The sequence below is a fragment of the Elephas maximus genome, chromosome 8 (assembly GCF_024166365.1).
Source record: "Elephas maximus indicus isolate mEleMax1 chromosome 8, mEleMax1 primary haplotype, whole genome shotgun sequence".
Classification (NCBI taxonomy): domain Eukaryota; kingdom Metazoa; phylum Chordata; class Mammalia; order Proboscidea; family Elephantidae; genus Elephas; species Elephas maximus.
The window spans coordinates 52,171,262-52,185,346 of record NC_064826.1 but is presented as its reverse complement, the minus strand read 5'-3'; the positions used below and the strand labels follow the sequence as shown (position 1 = coordinate 52,185,346).

The 14,085-nt window shown below is 34.3% G+C and overlaps 1 protein-coding gene across 3 annotated transcripts in view; it reads left to right on the top strand.

The window, feature by feature from the left end:
* Positions 1-14,085, top strand: part of CACNA2D1 (calcium voltage-gated channel auxiliary subunit alpha2delta 1) — a 542,050-nt gene that overhangs the window by 133,848 nt on the left and 394,117 nt on the right. The window contains exon 2 of one of the 3 annotated variants that reach the window (XM_049894496.1): positions 11,778-11,917. The exons of 1 other annotated variant lie outside the window; for it this stretch is intronic. In XM_049894496.1, the coding sequence (XP_049750453.1) occupies positions 11,903-11,917 (15 nt within the window). In that variant the 5' untranslated portion in view covers positions 11,778-11,902. Of the gene's footprint in view, positions 1-10,739; positions 11,918-14,085 lie in introns of those variants that run through there. One more of the 3 variants, XM_049894497.1, reaches the window with a different exon arrangement.

Genomic DNA, 14,085 nt, shown 5'->3' with positions numbered 1-14,085 from the left:
ATTCTGACTCAACAGTATTAGTAATATTTAAAGGGTCAACAAGGACATTACTGTGTTGTCCACCTGAGAAAAACAATGTGTGGTCTGATAATGCAGCATTTAAAACATTTAGGGTAAAAAAGGGAGTGTCGGGTTTGTTGTTATACTGAGGAAAATTCGAATTAAACAGGTCAAGTGGATTGCAAATCTCATACAGACAGGAATGACTACACAATTTGTGGGGCTCTGTGCAAAATGATGATATAAGTCCCTTTAGAAAAAATTATTCACATTTTCAAGATGGCAACAGCAGAGCATTTAACCAAGCATGAGTCCCTTCAGAGCATGGGGACCTGTGTGACTTCATAGGCTGCACCCCCATGAAGCCAGCCCTGTACACAGGGGATTAGCAGCAGAGCTGGAAGTGGGATTTCTTAACTGTTGTACGGTGATGTTTCTGTCTTGATGATAGTCATCAAAGCTTACCTGGAACTTGGAAGCCTATGAAACCTATGATAATTGTTAAAAGATCATTTCAACCAAGGTAAATAAAGACAGTAAGAAGTGCAGGAAAAAAAAGGGACAATTTTGATAAATACTGTAACATATACAATTTTGCAACTACAGTAAAAGCAGCCAAAAAATATGTGTATGGTTATGTAGGTAGGTATGGATGCATATATGTGTATATGATTATACCTCAACAGCATGGGTTACACCTCAACATAAAACAAAAATCCTCATAACTGGATCAATAAACAACAACATGATAAACAAAGAAAAGATTGAAATTGTCAATCATTTTGCTTGGATCCACAATCAACACCCATGGAAGCAGCAGTCAGGAACTCAAGACACATAGTGTTGGGCAAATCTGCTGCAAAGGGTGTCTTTAAAGCATTGAAAAGCAAAGATGTCACCTTGAGGACTAACAGTGTGCCTGACCCAAACCATGGTGTTTTCAATCACCTCATAGGCATATAAAAGCTGGACATTGAATAAGGAAGACTGAAGAAGAGTTGATGCGTTTGAGTTGTGGTGTTGGTGAAGAATATTGAATATACCATGGACTGTCAAAAGAACGAACAAACCTGTCTTGAAGATGTACAACCAGAATGCTCCTTAGAAGCGAGGATAGTGAGGCTAAGTCTCACATACTTTGGGCATGTTGTCAGGAGGGATCAGTCCTTCGAGAAGGACATCATGCTTGGTAGAGGGTCAGGGAAAAAGAGGAAGACCCTCAGTGAGATGAATTGTCACAGTGGCTGCAACAGTGAGCTCAAGCATAGCAACAATTGTGGGGATGGTGCAGGACTGGGCAGTGTTTCGTTCTATTGTGCATAGGGTCGCTATGTGTCAGAACTGACTTGATGGTACCTAATAATATCACCATAAGTGTATAGAAAGGCATATGCAGGTAAATTAACATGCATGCATGGATATATCTATATTAAAAAAAAAAAAAGCCAAACCTGTTGCCATCGAGTAGATTCTGATTGATAGTGACCCTATGGGACAGAGTAGAACTGCCCCATAGAGTTTGCAAGGAGTGGCTAGTAGATTTGAACTGCTGACCTTTAGTTAATAACCATAGCTCTTAACCACTGTACCACCAGAGCCCCGGTATGGGTTTATCTATAGGCATATGTATATACACATTTGTGTATGTTGCATGTGTTTCCATATATATAACAAACCACATGGGGGCACAGTTATGGAGACATCCTAGACATATCTAAACAACTCGCGGGATTGGTTTACTCCATCAAATGACATGGGACCATAGTCTTGGGGGACAGCTTAGTCAACTGGCATAACATAGTTCACAAAGATTATGTTCTATATCCTTGTTTGATGAGTAGGATCCGGGGTCTTAAAAGCTTGCAAGTGGCCATTTAAGATACAACTATTGGTCTTTACTCATATGTAGCAAAAGAGAATGAAGGAAATCAAAAGGCTCAGTGAAGAAACTAGTCCATGGAACTACTGTATTTTTTGTCAAAATAATGTGCCCATTTGAATGACACGCCCACACATATAACATACATAGCATGACTAGGAAAATAATGCTGAAGAGGGTTGTGTGATTGGCAAATATATATAAAACGTCTGTGTTATTTGCATAAAAATATGATAATATCCCACATGAAACCACGGGCTCTTCTAACCTGAGACCAGAGGAACTAGATGCTGCCTGGCTACTACTACTAAGTGTTCTGACTAGGGACACAATAGAAAGTCCCAGATAGAATGGGAGAAAAATGCAGACCAAAGCTGAAATTGCTGAAAACGGCCAGATCTCCTAGACTGATATCGACTACAGGAACCCCTGAGACTATAGCCCTAAGATAACCTTTGAACTTGGAATTGAAGCTATTTCTGCAGGTCACCTTTCAGCCAAATAATAGACTGGTTTATGAAATAAACAATATCACTTGTGCGTAATGTGCTCCATTAAACAATTAACTGTATGAGACCAAATAGTCAACATTTGCCCAAAAACAAAGATGAGAAGGTGAGGAGGGAAAGGGAAGCTAGATCTATGGAAATAGAAGAAACAGAATGGAAATAATGAGAATGCTGACACGTTGTAAAAATTGTAACCAATGGCACGGAACAGTTTGTATAAAAATTGTTAAAACTGGTTGTCATTCAGTTGATTCTGACTCATAAAAGCCCACTGCTGTCAATTCCGACTCATAGCGACCCTATAGGACACATAGCGACCCTAATAAATGGGGTAGAATTGGCGAATGGGGTTTCCAAACAGCGGCTGGTGAATTAGAACTGCCAGCGTTTTGGTTAGCAGCTGAGCTCTTAACCACTGCGCCACCAGGACTCCAAAAAAATTGTTAAAGGGGAAGCTAATTTGCTGTGTAAACTTTCACCTAAAACACAGTAAAATAGTTAAAAAAGATAATCCCAAAGTGAGGCAAAAAAAATAATAATAATCCATGTCATTCTACTTGTATTTTACAAAAAAGGAACTTTGTACCAAAAGAAATGATGATATCTGAATATGCTAGTAAATAGTATTTTGCATAAAAATAAATATATTCATACAGTGCTAATCCAAGGCCACTCTCTTTGATTCATGTAATGAAATGTTTTCTATTCAACTTCATAGTATCATAAAAATTTGGAGAGACTTTCCCCAAGTAGTATTTATTAATAGGGTCCCTGCGTGGAGCAAACAGTTAAGCACTTGAATACTAGCTGTAAAGTTGGCTGTTTGAAAGCACTCAGAGGTGCCTCAGAGGGCCCTGGTGATCTGCTTGCAAAAGGTCACAGCCATGAAAACCCTATGGATTAGTTGTACTCTTCAAACATGGGGTCACCGTGAGTCAGAACTGACTCAGTGTCAACTAGCAATGACAGTTCGCTAATACCAAGCACTACTGACAGAGCTAAACATCATTCGGTGTTCTGTTTCCTAAATGCTCTTAACTTTATTTGTTTCTTTATTGTTGTCTGTTTTTTTATTTTCCCTATTAACCCCTTACTACCCTTCGCAGAATTATGTAAACTCTAAACCTCCATCTGTGAATTTATTTCTAACTTTTACTGTGTAATATGTAGGCAGAAGCCTTTTGTGAGATGTCCAATACCATTCCTGCTGTTTTTTGTCCACAGAAGTTCTTTTTAATCTATGTGATTTTTTGATCTTGTAAAATCAAGTACTGTAATTGCAAAGATGAATTGTTTGTGCTTTCTTTAAAATCTTTCTGACATAATTTACTGTTAAAATGATAGACTGCTGTGCTAATTTAAGTATCATAGGAATTTTGGAAATTTATTTTTCTGGCCTTCTCATGGCATGCAGGTTAATGTCTAAACTACTCAGGTTATGAATTTGGCAGTTCTTTTCTCAAATATTTTATGATTAAGGTTTCACGACTGGCATCACCCATTATCGTTGCTTAGTTTAGCTTCTGAGAAATTATTTCTAAAAGTCATATTCTCGTCTAATTTAAACTTTTTTTTTCTTTTTCAATTGCCTATGTGCATTAAAATTTGATTGGCATTCTCCTTACAAGTATGTCTTATTGTGTGTGTGTGTGTGTGTGTGTGTGTGTGTGTGTTAGGGGTAAGGGGCTGAGGATGGATGTTGGGGGTAGTTAGGAGCCACCATCAACTCATTTTTGGCAAATAAGGATGACTATCAGTTTCTGAGCAATCATTATTGCCAGTCATTGTGTTAATTGCTTTGTGTATCATCACATTTAATCTTCAGAACAACATTATGAAGTAGGTGTGTTACTGTGTCTGAAGAGCAGAAATACTACGTAATGAGCCCAAATCCAGCCAACCTTTAAGTATCAGATAGAAGAGATTGTAAACCCAGGTATCCCTGATTCCTAAAACCTGTGTTTTTTGACAGCTTTTTGAAAACTTTATAACCCAGTAAACCCTGATTTCTTTAACTTTTCTAAATGTATTTTTTATTTTATTTTGTCTTCTTTTCTGGAAATTATCCTCCAATTCTATTAAGAAATAGAGGCAAAAATTGAAGATGATACTTCGGTAAAGTCATACTCTGGTAAGGCCAAGCGTAACAGCAAGTTAATAATTTTTAATTTGTATAATCATCTAGTTAATGCTAGAAATAATTTATTTTCTCTGAACTGTGTGTTATTGGTACTGATGTATGTTAGATGATTCTGATATACTTTATACTTATGTTTATAAATATACATATATATCCTTGTTTTAAAGAATTGAAACAATACAAAAATGTAATATTAAGATAAAATTTCTCTAAAATTCCACCATCTGGAGAAAAACTGCTTTTTAAAAGTTTGTGACCACAGTTTAGGAACACTGTGTGTGTGTGTGTAATTTACCAGTGTTTCATAGAGATTTGTCAGTGAATGTTAACCTATACCATCCTCTGTAATAGCTTTGTACTATTCAATTGTATGAATATATTATTTAGCTGATCTCCTGTTGAAAGACATTTAGCGTGTCTGTATAATTTTGATATTATAGGCAGTACTAGTGTTGTTTATAACACGTCTTTATGTACATGTGGGAAAACTCTTGATTATTTTATTAGCATTAAACCATATAAGTATACTGGTCGAGTCAAAAAGCATATGGAATATTATTTTTTTTTTAAAGGAAGTAGAAAGGATCTTTAATCCTTCTGATAATTTCTTCTCTCCCTTTTTCTTTATTAGATTTTAAACAAAAGGGCTTGTGATAGACTTAGGTAGGGGTGACCAGCTTATATTTTGCCCACTGTTATAAGTTAAATACAATTCTGTAGGTAGGATTTAGTTTCAAAAATGATAGATACATTTTTAATTATTTTAATAATATGAAAAACCCATACTGTTCTCTACAGAACAAAATAGTGCCTTTGTTGTTGGCAAGATAATCAGTTTAAAATTAACAGACTGGCTGGGGCAAACATCTGTCTTCCAGATTTATTTAAAAAAAAAATTCAGCCCGAGAGTTGCAGCTACTGATTAGATACCAGCTCAGATGCTCTGTCTTGCATGCGTTATTATCCCAAGCCGTGGGCAGCCTGCCAGCATGCTGCACTGTGGACAAGTGATCCTGCTGTCTGCTGACCTTATATTCTAGGGCAATTGACACCGTCAAGGCCCAGTAAAGAGCGCAAACCAAGTTATGTCTTGACAGCAGAGGCATTAGTTACAGAAGGCTGTCTACTCCTCTCTGGTTAATTTATTCATTTAGTCCCTAGACTCACTACTCCCCAATTAAAGCTACTCCCATAAATGTTGGTCTATTGCTGCCTGTTGAACTGATCACCTCTGAGTGTTTACACAGTCTTGTCTCAGGTATTCTAGGTTTGCCAGGGTGAATGTCCAGTAGTAAATAATAATGACTCATTTTCTACAAGAGGGTTTAAAGAGAATTTATTGCCCTATATATTACTGCCTATACCATTTTTTTTTTTCCCCAGCAGGATAACGTACTATGCCCCCTTAAACAGGAAAAGAATTAAATAACACATCCAGTACAATATTTATGTGCTCAGAACATTTCTTTACAATGTGGATGTTCAGTAGCCATTTTTGCCTGCAGCTGGTAATGAAGAGTTTGACTTCTGCAGAGCTACTCAGTTTCATTAGCTGACTTGATACACATGACCTCTTCACCTCTCAAATGGACACTTTCAAGATTAAGAGATCAAAATAGATTGATACAATATGTACTTTCTGCTGCCTTAATTAGTAACTATAGTTTTACTCACTAATTACGTCCTTTGCAATTAAATTAATCCTCATGACTTCTCAGTAAAGAGTGATAAGGTTTTTAGTTTAAATATTAAAATGTTTTTAAAATATCAAATATCTTATGTAAGATTTTACAATAAAAGTATATTAGTAATAACAATGATTTATTGTTTATGATATGCTAGGCACTGTACTGAGGACTTTATTTTCATTTATTAATTTAATCCTTAAATATACTTCAACACTTGGGACTGATATTACCTTCATTTTTTCCCGAAGATTTGAACTCAGATCTGATTAGTTAGTTCCAGAGCCTACATTTTTATAGCAGCATTTCCCCTCAGTCTGCCTTGCACTTATATGCAGGCATCGTGCTGAGCACTTAACATGTATTATTCTGTTTAATTCTTTCAGCTACCTTTCTCTTCACACTCCTCCTCCTCACCTTCTTTTTCTTCTTCTTATGTAATATGAAAAGATGAAGAAGTATAGGATCAGAAAGCTTTAAGTACCTTGTCCAAGGTCTTGTAGTTCTATGGGGGTATTTTTGTTTCAAAAATAAGACTATGTATTATTGTGTTTTATTTTACATAAGATGTGCTGTGCAAAAGAAGTAATGATAGCAGCTTATTTTAATTTTAATTACGACATGTGCAAAGGGAGAAAAGGACTCAGTGAGAAGAAGGGAAAGGAAGAAACAAAGGAAGGGGGGATCTAGTTTTCCTATTCTCTAGCCTTACCATGACTGGTAATATATTAATTTTTTTTTTAAATGTGCTTTAGATGAAGGTTTACAGAGCAAATTAGCTTCTCATTAAACAATTAATAAACATTGTTTTGTGATATTGCTTGCCAACTCCACGACTTGTCAACACTCTCCCCTTCTCAACCTTGGGTTCCCAAAGGTAATGCATTAAATTTTTATATTAAAAAATGTATGGTAGGTTTGTGTAGTGAAGGAGACAGATCATAAAATCTGAAAGTTTTTATTAAACTCAGTGTAATTACTTGGGTATACATACGAAATCCAACAACTTTTGTACATCAACAAGTCACACATTATACTAGGGCTTTTACACTCACAAGTGAATATGTTTTGTGAGTGGTTTAGGGAAACCCTGGTCTAGATATTACAGCATACACAGTCATGGTATAACCATCAAAATAAATTAGAATGTCCTTATCTCTAAACTTGAGCTGTGATACCAAGCAGATATTCACTCTGTTATTATAACCAATGTTACCAACATTTTTTTTTTTTTATTATGCTTCTCAGTCATACCGTATTTTAAGAAGTGAATTTTACTAGTTCTCAAAGCATTGGTTATAGCAAACATACAGAGCTAACTCGATAATTTGCATTTAAGGTAAGCTTAAATTAACCAACTTTTTATTACAAGTAAGGAGAAATGTAGGTCATGGTATATAGTTACAAGGCAAGACCTCTTTCTCCCTCAGAGGAAAAACGAAAAGCACTGTGGGAGTAGAAATGGTAAAACATGGAGGCCAGGTGAGTTTATCTAGTAGAGTACAAAGAACTTTCAGAGCTCTCTTAGAATTTTCACTCTTCATGAAGTTTATAAAAGTTCCATGTATTCATTCTCATTTCTTTGACCCAAATAATTGTTTACTGGAGGTTCATTTGCAAATGAAGTTTTCTTTTGGAAATTTGGAGGGGGATTGCTTTTTCTTTAATTTCACTGATGCCAACTGTCTGCCAGTAATTTAGCCAGGAAAATCAGAGCTGTTTAATGTTGCTGCACTTCCATGATCAAATTTCTCTTCACTAAATGATAATCTCTAGTCCTTAGCTGACATTTCACACCAGTTGCCCATCACTGTTGGAAGCTAAATCAGCATATTAAGAAGCAGCAAGTGGCACCTAATGCCTGCTCTGAGAAAAGTTACTACGTTTTAGTTACCGCAAAGGTCTTCAGCTGCTCTCCCCTAAGTATTTCAGACATGCTTACTGATTTGGAACAACATTTCTCAGCTGCATAGAGTGCACACTGAATAAATACTGGAAGGAGGACAGTTTAAAGACTTAAAAGCAGTTCCTGTCAAGGCAGGTCATACTTTTCCTCTCAGCCACACGCACACAGGGGAATTATCCCCATGATCTGCCAGTGTTTTATTGCCACATACGTAGGCGTCCATTATGGAGGGAGCTGGCAGTGTACATTTTTGTTGTATTTGTGTGACAATAGTAATTTCCTATGTCTCCATTTATTACAGCATTTGAAAAAAGAAAGTAATGTACACATTTTAAGAGCAGTGAACCCCAAAAGACTCCTAGGTGTGTATTTTGGTAGCTTATGTAATTGGTAAACCATATGACCTGGCTAATGTTTAAAAATTGGGTAATGTTCAACTAACATTAACCAGTAGGGAGACCAGGGTCTGTCTGATGTGTCCTCGGTGATACTGGTCCATCCTTTATTGACTGGCTTTGTACTATAAGTGTTCAAATATTAGTTGGCCAGATATTTTGATATTTATATTAAATACTCATTCAATTGCTTTAGTTTTCTTTTCTACTCAAATAGAAAAATAACTATATTATATGTGGTTCTCTTTCTCAGACAGAAAAAAATATGTGCATGTCTCCTTTTAAATAACAGTGTTTTTTTTTTTTTTTTTGTAAAAAGTAGGGGGTGGTGAGTAAAAGGATAATCGAAGTTAGAAACAGCAAGGGTGAGGATATTTGGTATTAATTTCTTCAGTTTTAGTCAGAAATGAAATAGTTTGATTAGTGTTTGTAAAAACAAGAGTAATGAAAAAATAATTGAGCCACCAAGGAAAGATACCCAACTTCAAACAGTATTCAGTGAGAGATGTAAGTTGAGCAAAATTCAGCCCTATCAGGGGTTAGCGAGTATGTTAAATATGTTCAAAGAGTTATTTTAAATTGTTAAATGAAGTAGTTACTGTATCAAGAAATTAAAACTACCTTACTTGTTATTTCTTTAGTCATTCTTAGTGATTTTAAGATTTGTGTGAATTTCACAGTCATAATCAAAATTATAATTTATCAAGTAAAATATATTCAATTTTTTATTCTCGAGAGTTTTTATTTTTTTCAATTACCATACCACAAAGCAAATATTATTTAAAAAAAAAAAAATCTCCAATCTGGTAACACTGACCTAAGCAGTTAGGTAAAATTTCTGCCTAGTGCTTGCAAAGTATAACTAGTGATAAACTAAAACTTGTTATGAAAAAAAAATGAGAGGATCAAATTATATTTTGACTAATTATAATATTTTTGGACATTACTTAATGATTTATGTATGGAACTAGCTATGTGATAAACTATAAAAATTATTGTATTATTTTTTACTGAAGATTTATTTTTTAGAATATTTACTTTCTTCATGTGCTCAACAGAGAATGACATTTTATTTTTAATTAAATGTGAGTTTTTAAAATTCACTTTTTTTGTATTAGTATTGTCTCACAAGAATTTTTTTTTGTTTTGCAAAATAACTTCTTCTCGAAGGTTTCAACCTTTCTTTTAATGGTGTTTCCTTTAAACAGTATATAATTCTTTTTTTATTTTTGATACAATCTGATAATTTCTGTTTTTTAATGAGAGAATTTAGTCTGTTCATGTTTACCTTAGTGACAGAAAAACTTTTCATTCCTTTCATCTTATTTTTTTATAGAGTTAGTACATCTTATTTTTTTTTCTTACTCTGATCATCTGATGAAATTGTTTTTCATTCCATTTCCCCTTAGTAATTTGAAAGTTCTGTTGTGTTTCTGAATTCATTCTTGGCTCTTTCCCTCTGCCCTGCTCTCTCAGTGGCCCTGTATTAGGTGCCTACCTATTTGTCACTAAGTGCCAACTATTTCCTCGTGGACTGTTTCTCTACATTGATGCTCTCTGTTTCTTCTTACTTCACCTTCCTTCCACAATCCTATCGATATAACTTTGAGATAGATTCTTATTAGAATTTCCTTTAGTATGTCCCTTGTTTTTCTGTTTCAAGGGTGCTTTTTAAACATACACATTTTACATTCCCACACAGTTTATGCTTATTCCTTGGGCTGCAGTCTTGCCTCTACTTTGTGAATACTATTTCACTGTTATCTATCCTCTAGGCTTCCAGTGAGATATCTGGTACCAGGCTGATGGTTTTTTCCCTTGAGGGCGGGGTGTTTGTTGTGGCTCAAGAGATTTACTTACTCTTTGGATACAAGAATTCTATCAGGATATGACTAGGTAAAGTTCATTCCTCATCCACTCATCCTATAAGTCTGTGACCCATTCTTATCTTTAGACTCAGGTCTTTTGCCAGTTCAGGAGTACTTCTTTCTGGTATATGATTATTTATAACCTCTCTTTTGGGATATTTTATTATTTCCATGGTAGGTTGGTTGACAAATCCCTTTTCCACATTTCTTATTTTTTATTTTATGATTTCCATTGCTTTAATTTTTGTTCAGCTTGAATTTCTTGCATTTGAATTTTCAGGCCATTAGTTCAGATCTCTGCAACAATTAGCCTTTCTTTAATTCATCTGATTTTTTTTTTTTTCAAACTTATGATTTTGTTTTATTTTTCCCTGTACATTTATTTGGTTTTTGTTTATAAGTTCATCTCTCTCTTTGATCTGTTGTATTATACTAAGCACATGTTCTGATTATTTTACCTTGTCTTCTTTTTGGACTTACCATTTTTAACTGTCTGCTGGAGCTATAATCTGGTTACTCTGGGACTGAAAGGCAAAGATTCTTTAGGCTTGTGTTGTAACAAATCTTGTATTCAGTGCTTTTTGACATACAGTCTCCTTGCACATTCTGGCTGTAAGAACCACCTAACATAGTTCTTTCTTGGCTTTCTTTTATTTATTTTTTTTCAGATCGGCCCTATTTTAAAAATAAAAAAAAAAAAATTAAGTAATTTTAAGCTTGCAGAAAAGTTGTAAGATTAGTAAAAAATACTGCCATATCATAAAAAACCCTAATTCTTCCAAATTTAACCTGTGAATGTGACCTTATTTGGAAATAGAGTCTTTTTAAATGTAATTAGTTAAGATGAGGTCAAACTGGATTGCAGTGGGTCCTAGTCAATGACTGTCTTTATAAGAAGAGGAATCAGAGCCAAATAGGGAGAGCTACATGTGACAACATAGGCAAAGTTGGAGTGATATGTCTATAAGCCAAGGAATGCCGGGAATTGCTGGCAACCACCAGAAGTCAGGAATAGGCAATGATGGATCCTCCTCTCTAGTTTTCAAAGAGACTATAACTTCTAGCCTTCAGAACTGTGAGAGAATAAATTTCCATTGTTCTAAGATAACCACTTAGTTATGGAAACTGTAGAAAACTAATATAACATTTGACCACGTTTGCTTCATCATTACCTGTATACACACACGCACACAATATTCTTTTTATGAGCCATTTGATAATAAGATGCAAAAATCATCCTTCTTGGCTTTTGGTCATCAGTATCTCACAGGAAACATTCATGGGATGGGGGGACACTTCCAAATTGATTGTGGGAATGGGGGTAACAAAGATGCTAGATGCCAACTCTTCTGGATCTTCCTCTTTGTTCAGTCCTCTTACTGTGTTTCTACACAGGTTCCAGTAAATCTTACGCCCCATTGGGGAAAGAAGCCCAGCACCAGTTCTATCCCCTCGGATCTCAATAGAACCAATTGCCCAGAAGTTCTAGTTGGTGACTGATTTAGGAGAGGCAAAGATTCATGGATTTAGTAGAGGTAAGGAGATGAGAGCAGAGGGGAAAGAGATCATATTCAGGTCACCATTTTCCTAAATATTCCCATTACCAACTGAAATTCTATTCATCAAATGGCAAAATTGTATACTTTTACTATTCTTCAAGTCCAACTATGTGAAAAATGCTGAGAATGTAAAAGTTTGGATTATTGTAAATGAAAGATAAATCTGTCTTGCTTTTCAATTATAAATATGTATTTCAGGTTATATCATCTAGCTCGAAATTAACCAAACTTCTAGCCATATCATTAATCTTTAGAAAAGCACTGCTCAAAGGTACATATGGGGGAAAGTTCAAATCTGACAGTTTTTGTTACTTTCAATATCTGTGACAAATTCTCTTGTAGGAAGACACAAATTTTGACTCAAATTTATTTGTAGACTTCCTTTAATGATCTTTTATTTCCCATTGATTATCCAGCACTAACTATATTATATAACGAGACAATATACTTAAAAACGTGAAGTAGGAGGGGCACAGCTATTTGCCCTTTTTGTTCACATTGGAATATGAAATGGGATGGTGAAACAAAGGATGTTGAAGCCATTGTTAACATCAGTCATATTTTGAGTAATCACTTTATCATTGGTGTAATGATGGATAAGTTTATCTCATGCATTTCAGCACCATATTAAAATGTCATTATTCCTGCTACTAGGGTGATTTGGACATTTTTGAGTCAGGAGAGGCTTGCTGTTTAAAAACCACAATTAATAATTTTTGAATATTTATTTCTTAACCAAACTATGAACCACGTAAAATAACTAAGGTTCTAATATTTCTTTAAAAAAAAGACATGCCAAGGTTTAGGGAAAATTATGCTCCCAGGAGCTTAAAATTGCCAATAGTTAGCACACCTCACTAATGTTATTTTGGTTTGGCATTTCTTCTTACATGCTATTGATATTCACAAAGTTTATTTTCTATGCTGACTACAAAAACAACTAAGAATATGGCTTTTACTAGAAGTTTATTATCCTGGCATCTGAAGAAATGGATGAAAACAATATTCTCTGGTTTTCTTACATTTTTTTAATGACCTGTACAAATGGCTGACTAAAAGAATAAATGCTTTTAGCATTTTGAACACAAGTACAGTTCCTTTAGTGTCTGTAAAAAATTAATGAAGACAAATATAACTTTATTTTTCTTTCAATTTTCAACTGAGCTAAGATGGCAAAAAAAATAGAGAAAATAAAGTCAACCATTTATTTAACTGTCTTCTTTGGTAATATTTCATCCTTTGAGATTCAGATATAAAAGAAATGTAAACATTTTGATGTCAAAAAGGTAAATGACTTACGTGTTGTTTATTCGATTGTTCTTTCGGAAAGGTCTGTGTTCTTCCATAGAAGTATTTGATGCTAATAAAATAGTCAGAAAGAGTATATACTTTTTTACACTGAAAATATATTTAAACAATTGGAAGAAGCCATTGACATAATATATAGCTTTAATTTTTTTTGGTACTTTATTTAATGTACATTTTTTAAAGTACTGTGTTTTCTGATTATAAAACTTATTTATGTTCAGTGTAAGAAATATGAGGATGAAAAATCCAGTAGCTAGAGATAACCATGATTTATATTTTTGGTGTATATCAATGCATTATTTCTAAATAAATATTTACTTAAAAAAATTAAGTTTATGTCAACACATTTTGTTTGCGTGTGCTTGAATGCATCAGATTCTTGCAAAATACCTTAAATGTATTATTTCAGTTAATCTTCACAATTGTCATGTTAACAAATTCATTTTAAAGGGGAGTTATCTGAAACTCATCTATATTAACTAGATTTGCCAAGATTACAAGACTAATTAGTAGTATAGTCAGGACCATTCCATGACCATAACAATGCCCCTGGTCTTAAAAATTATGTTGTAGCATTTTCCTGACATATCACTGATCCTTCTATGTTTTCTTATATTAACTTTTTCTTTGTATATATAATGTAATTTTTATTGGTCACCTAAACTCTTTTTTGGCCATACCACAATTACTTAAGAATCTCCCTTTGGTGGACAATTAGCTTTGAATTATATTTGTCTGTGTGTAAATAATATTGGAACAAATACCCTTGAATGTAATCATTTCAAAAATCCTGGATTATTCCCTTGAATGAATTGTAAGAATTAAAAGTTATGGAC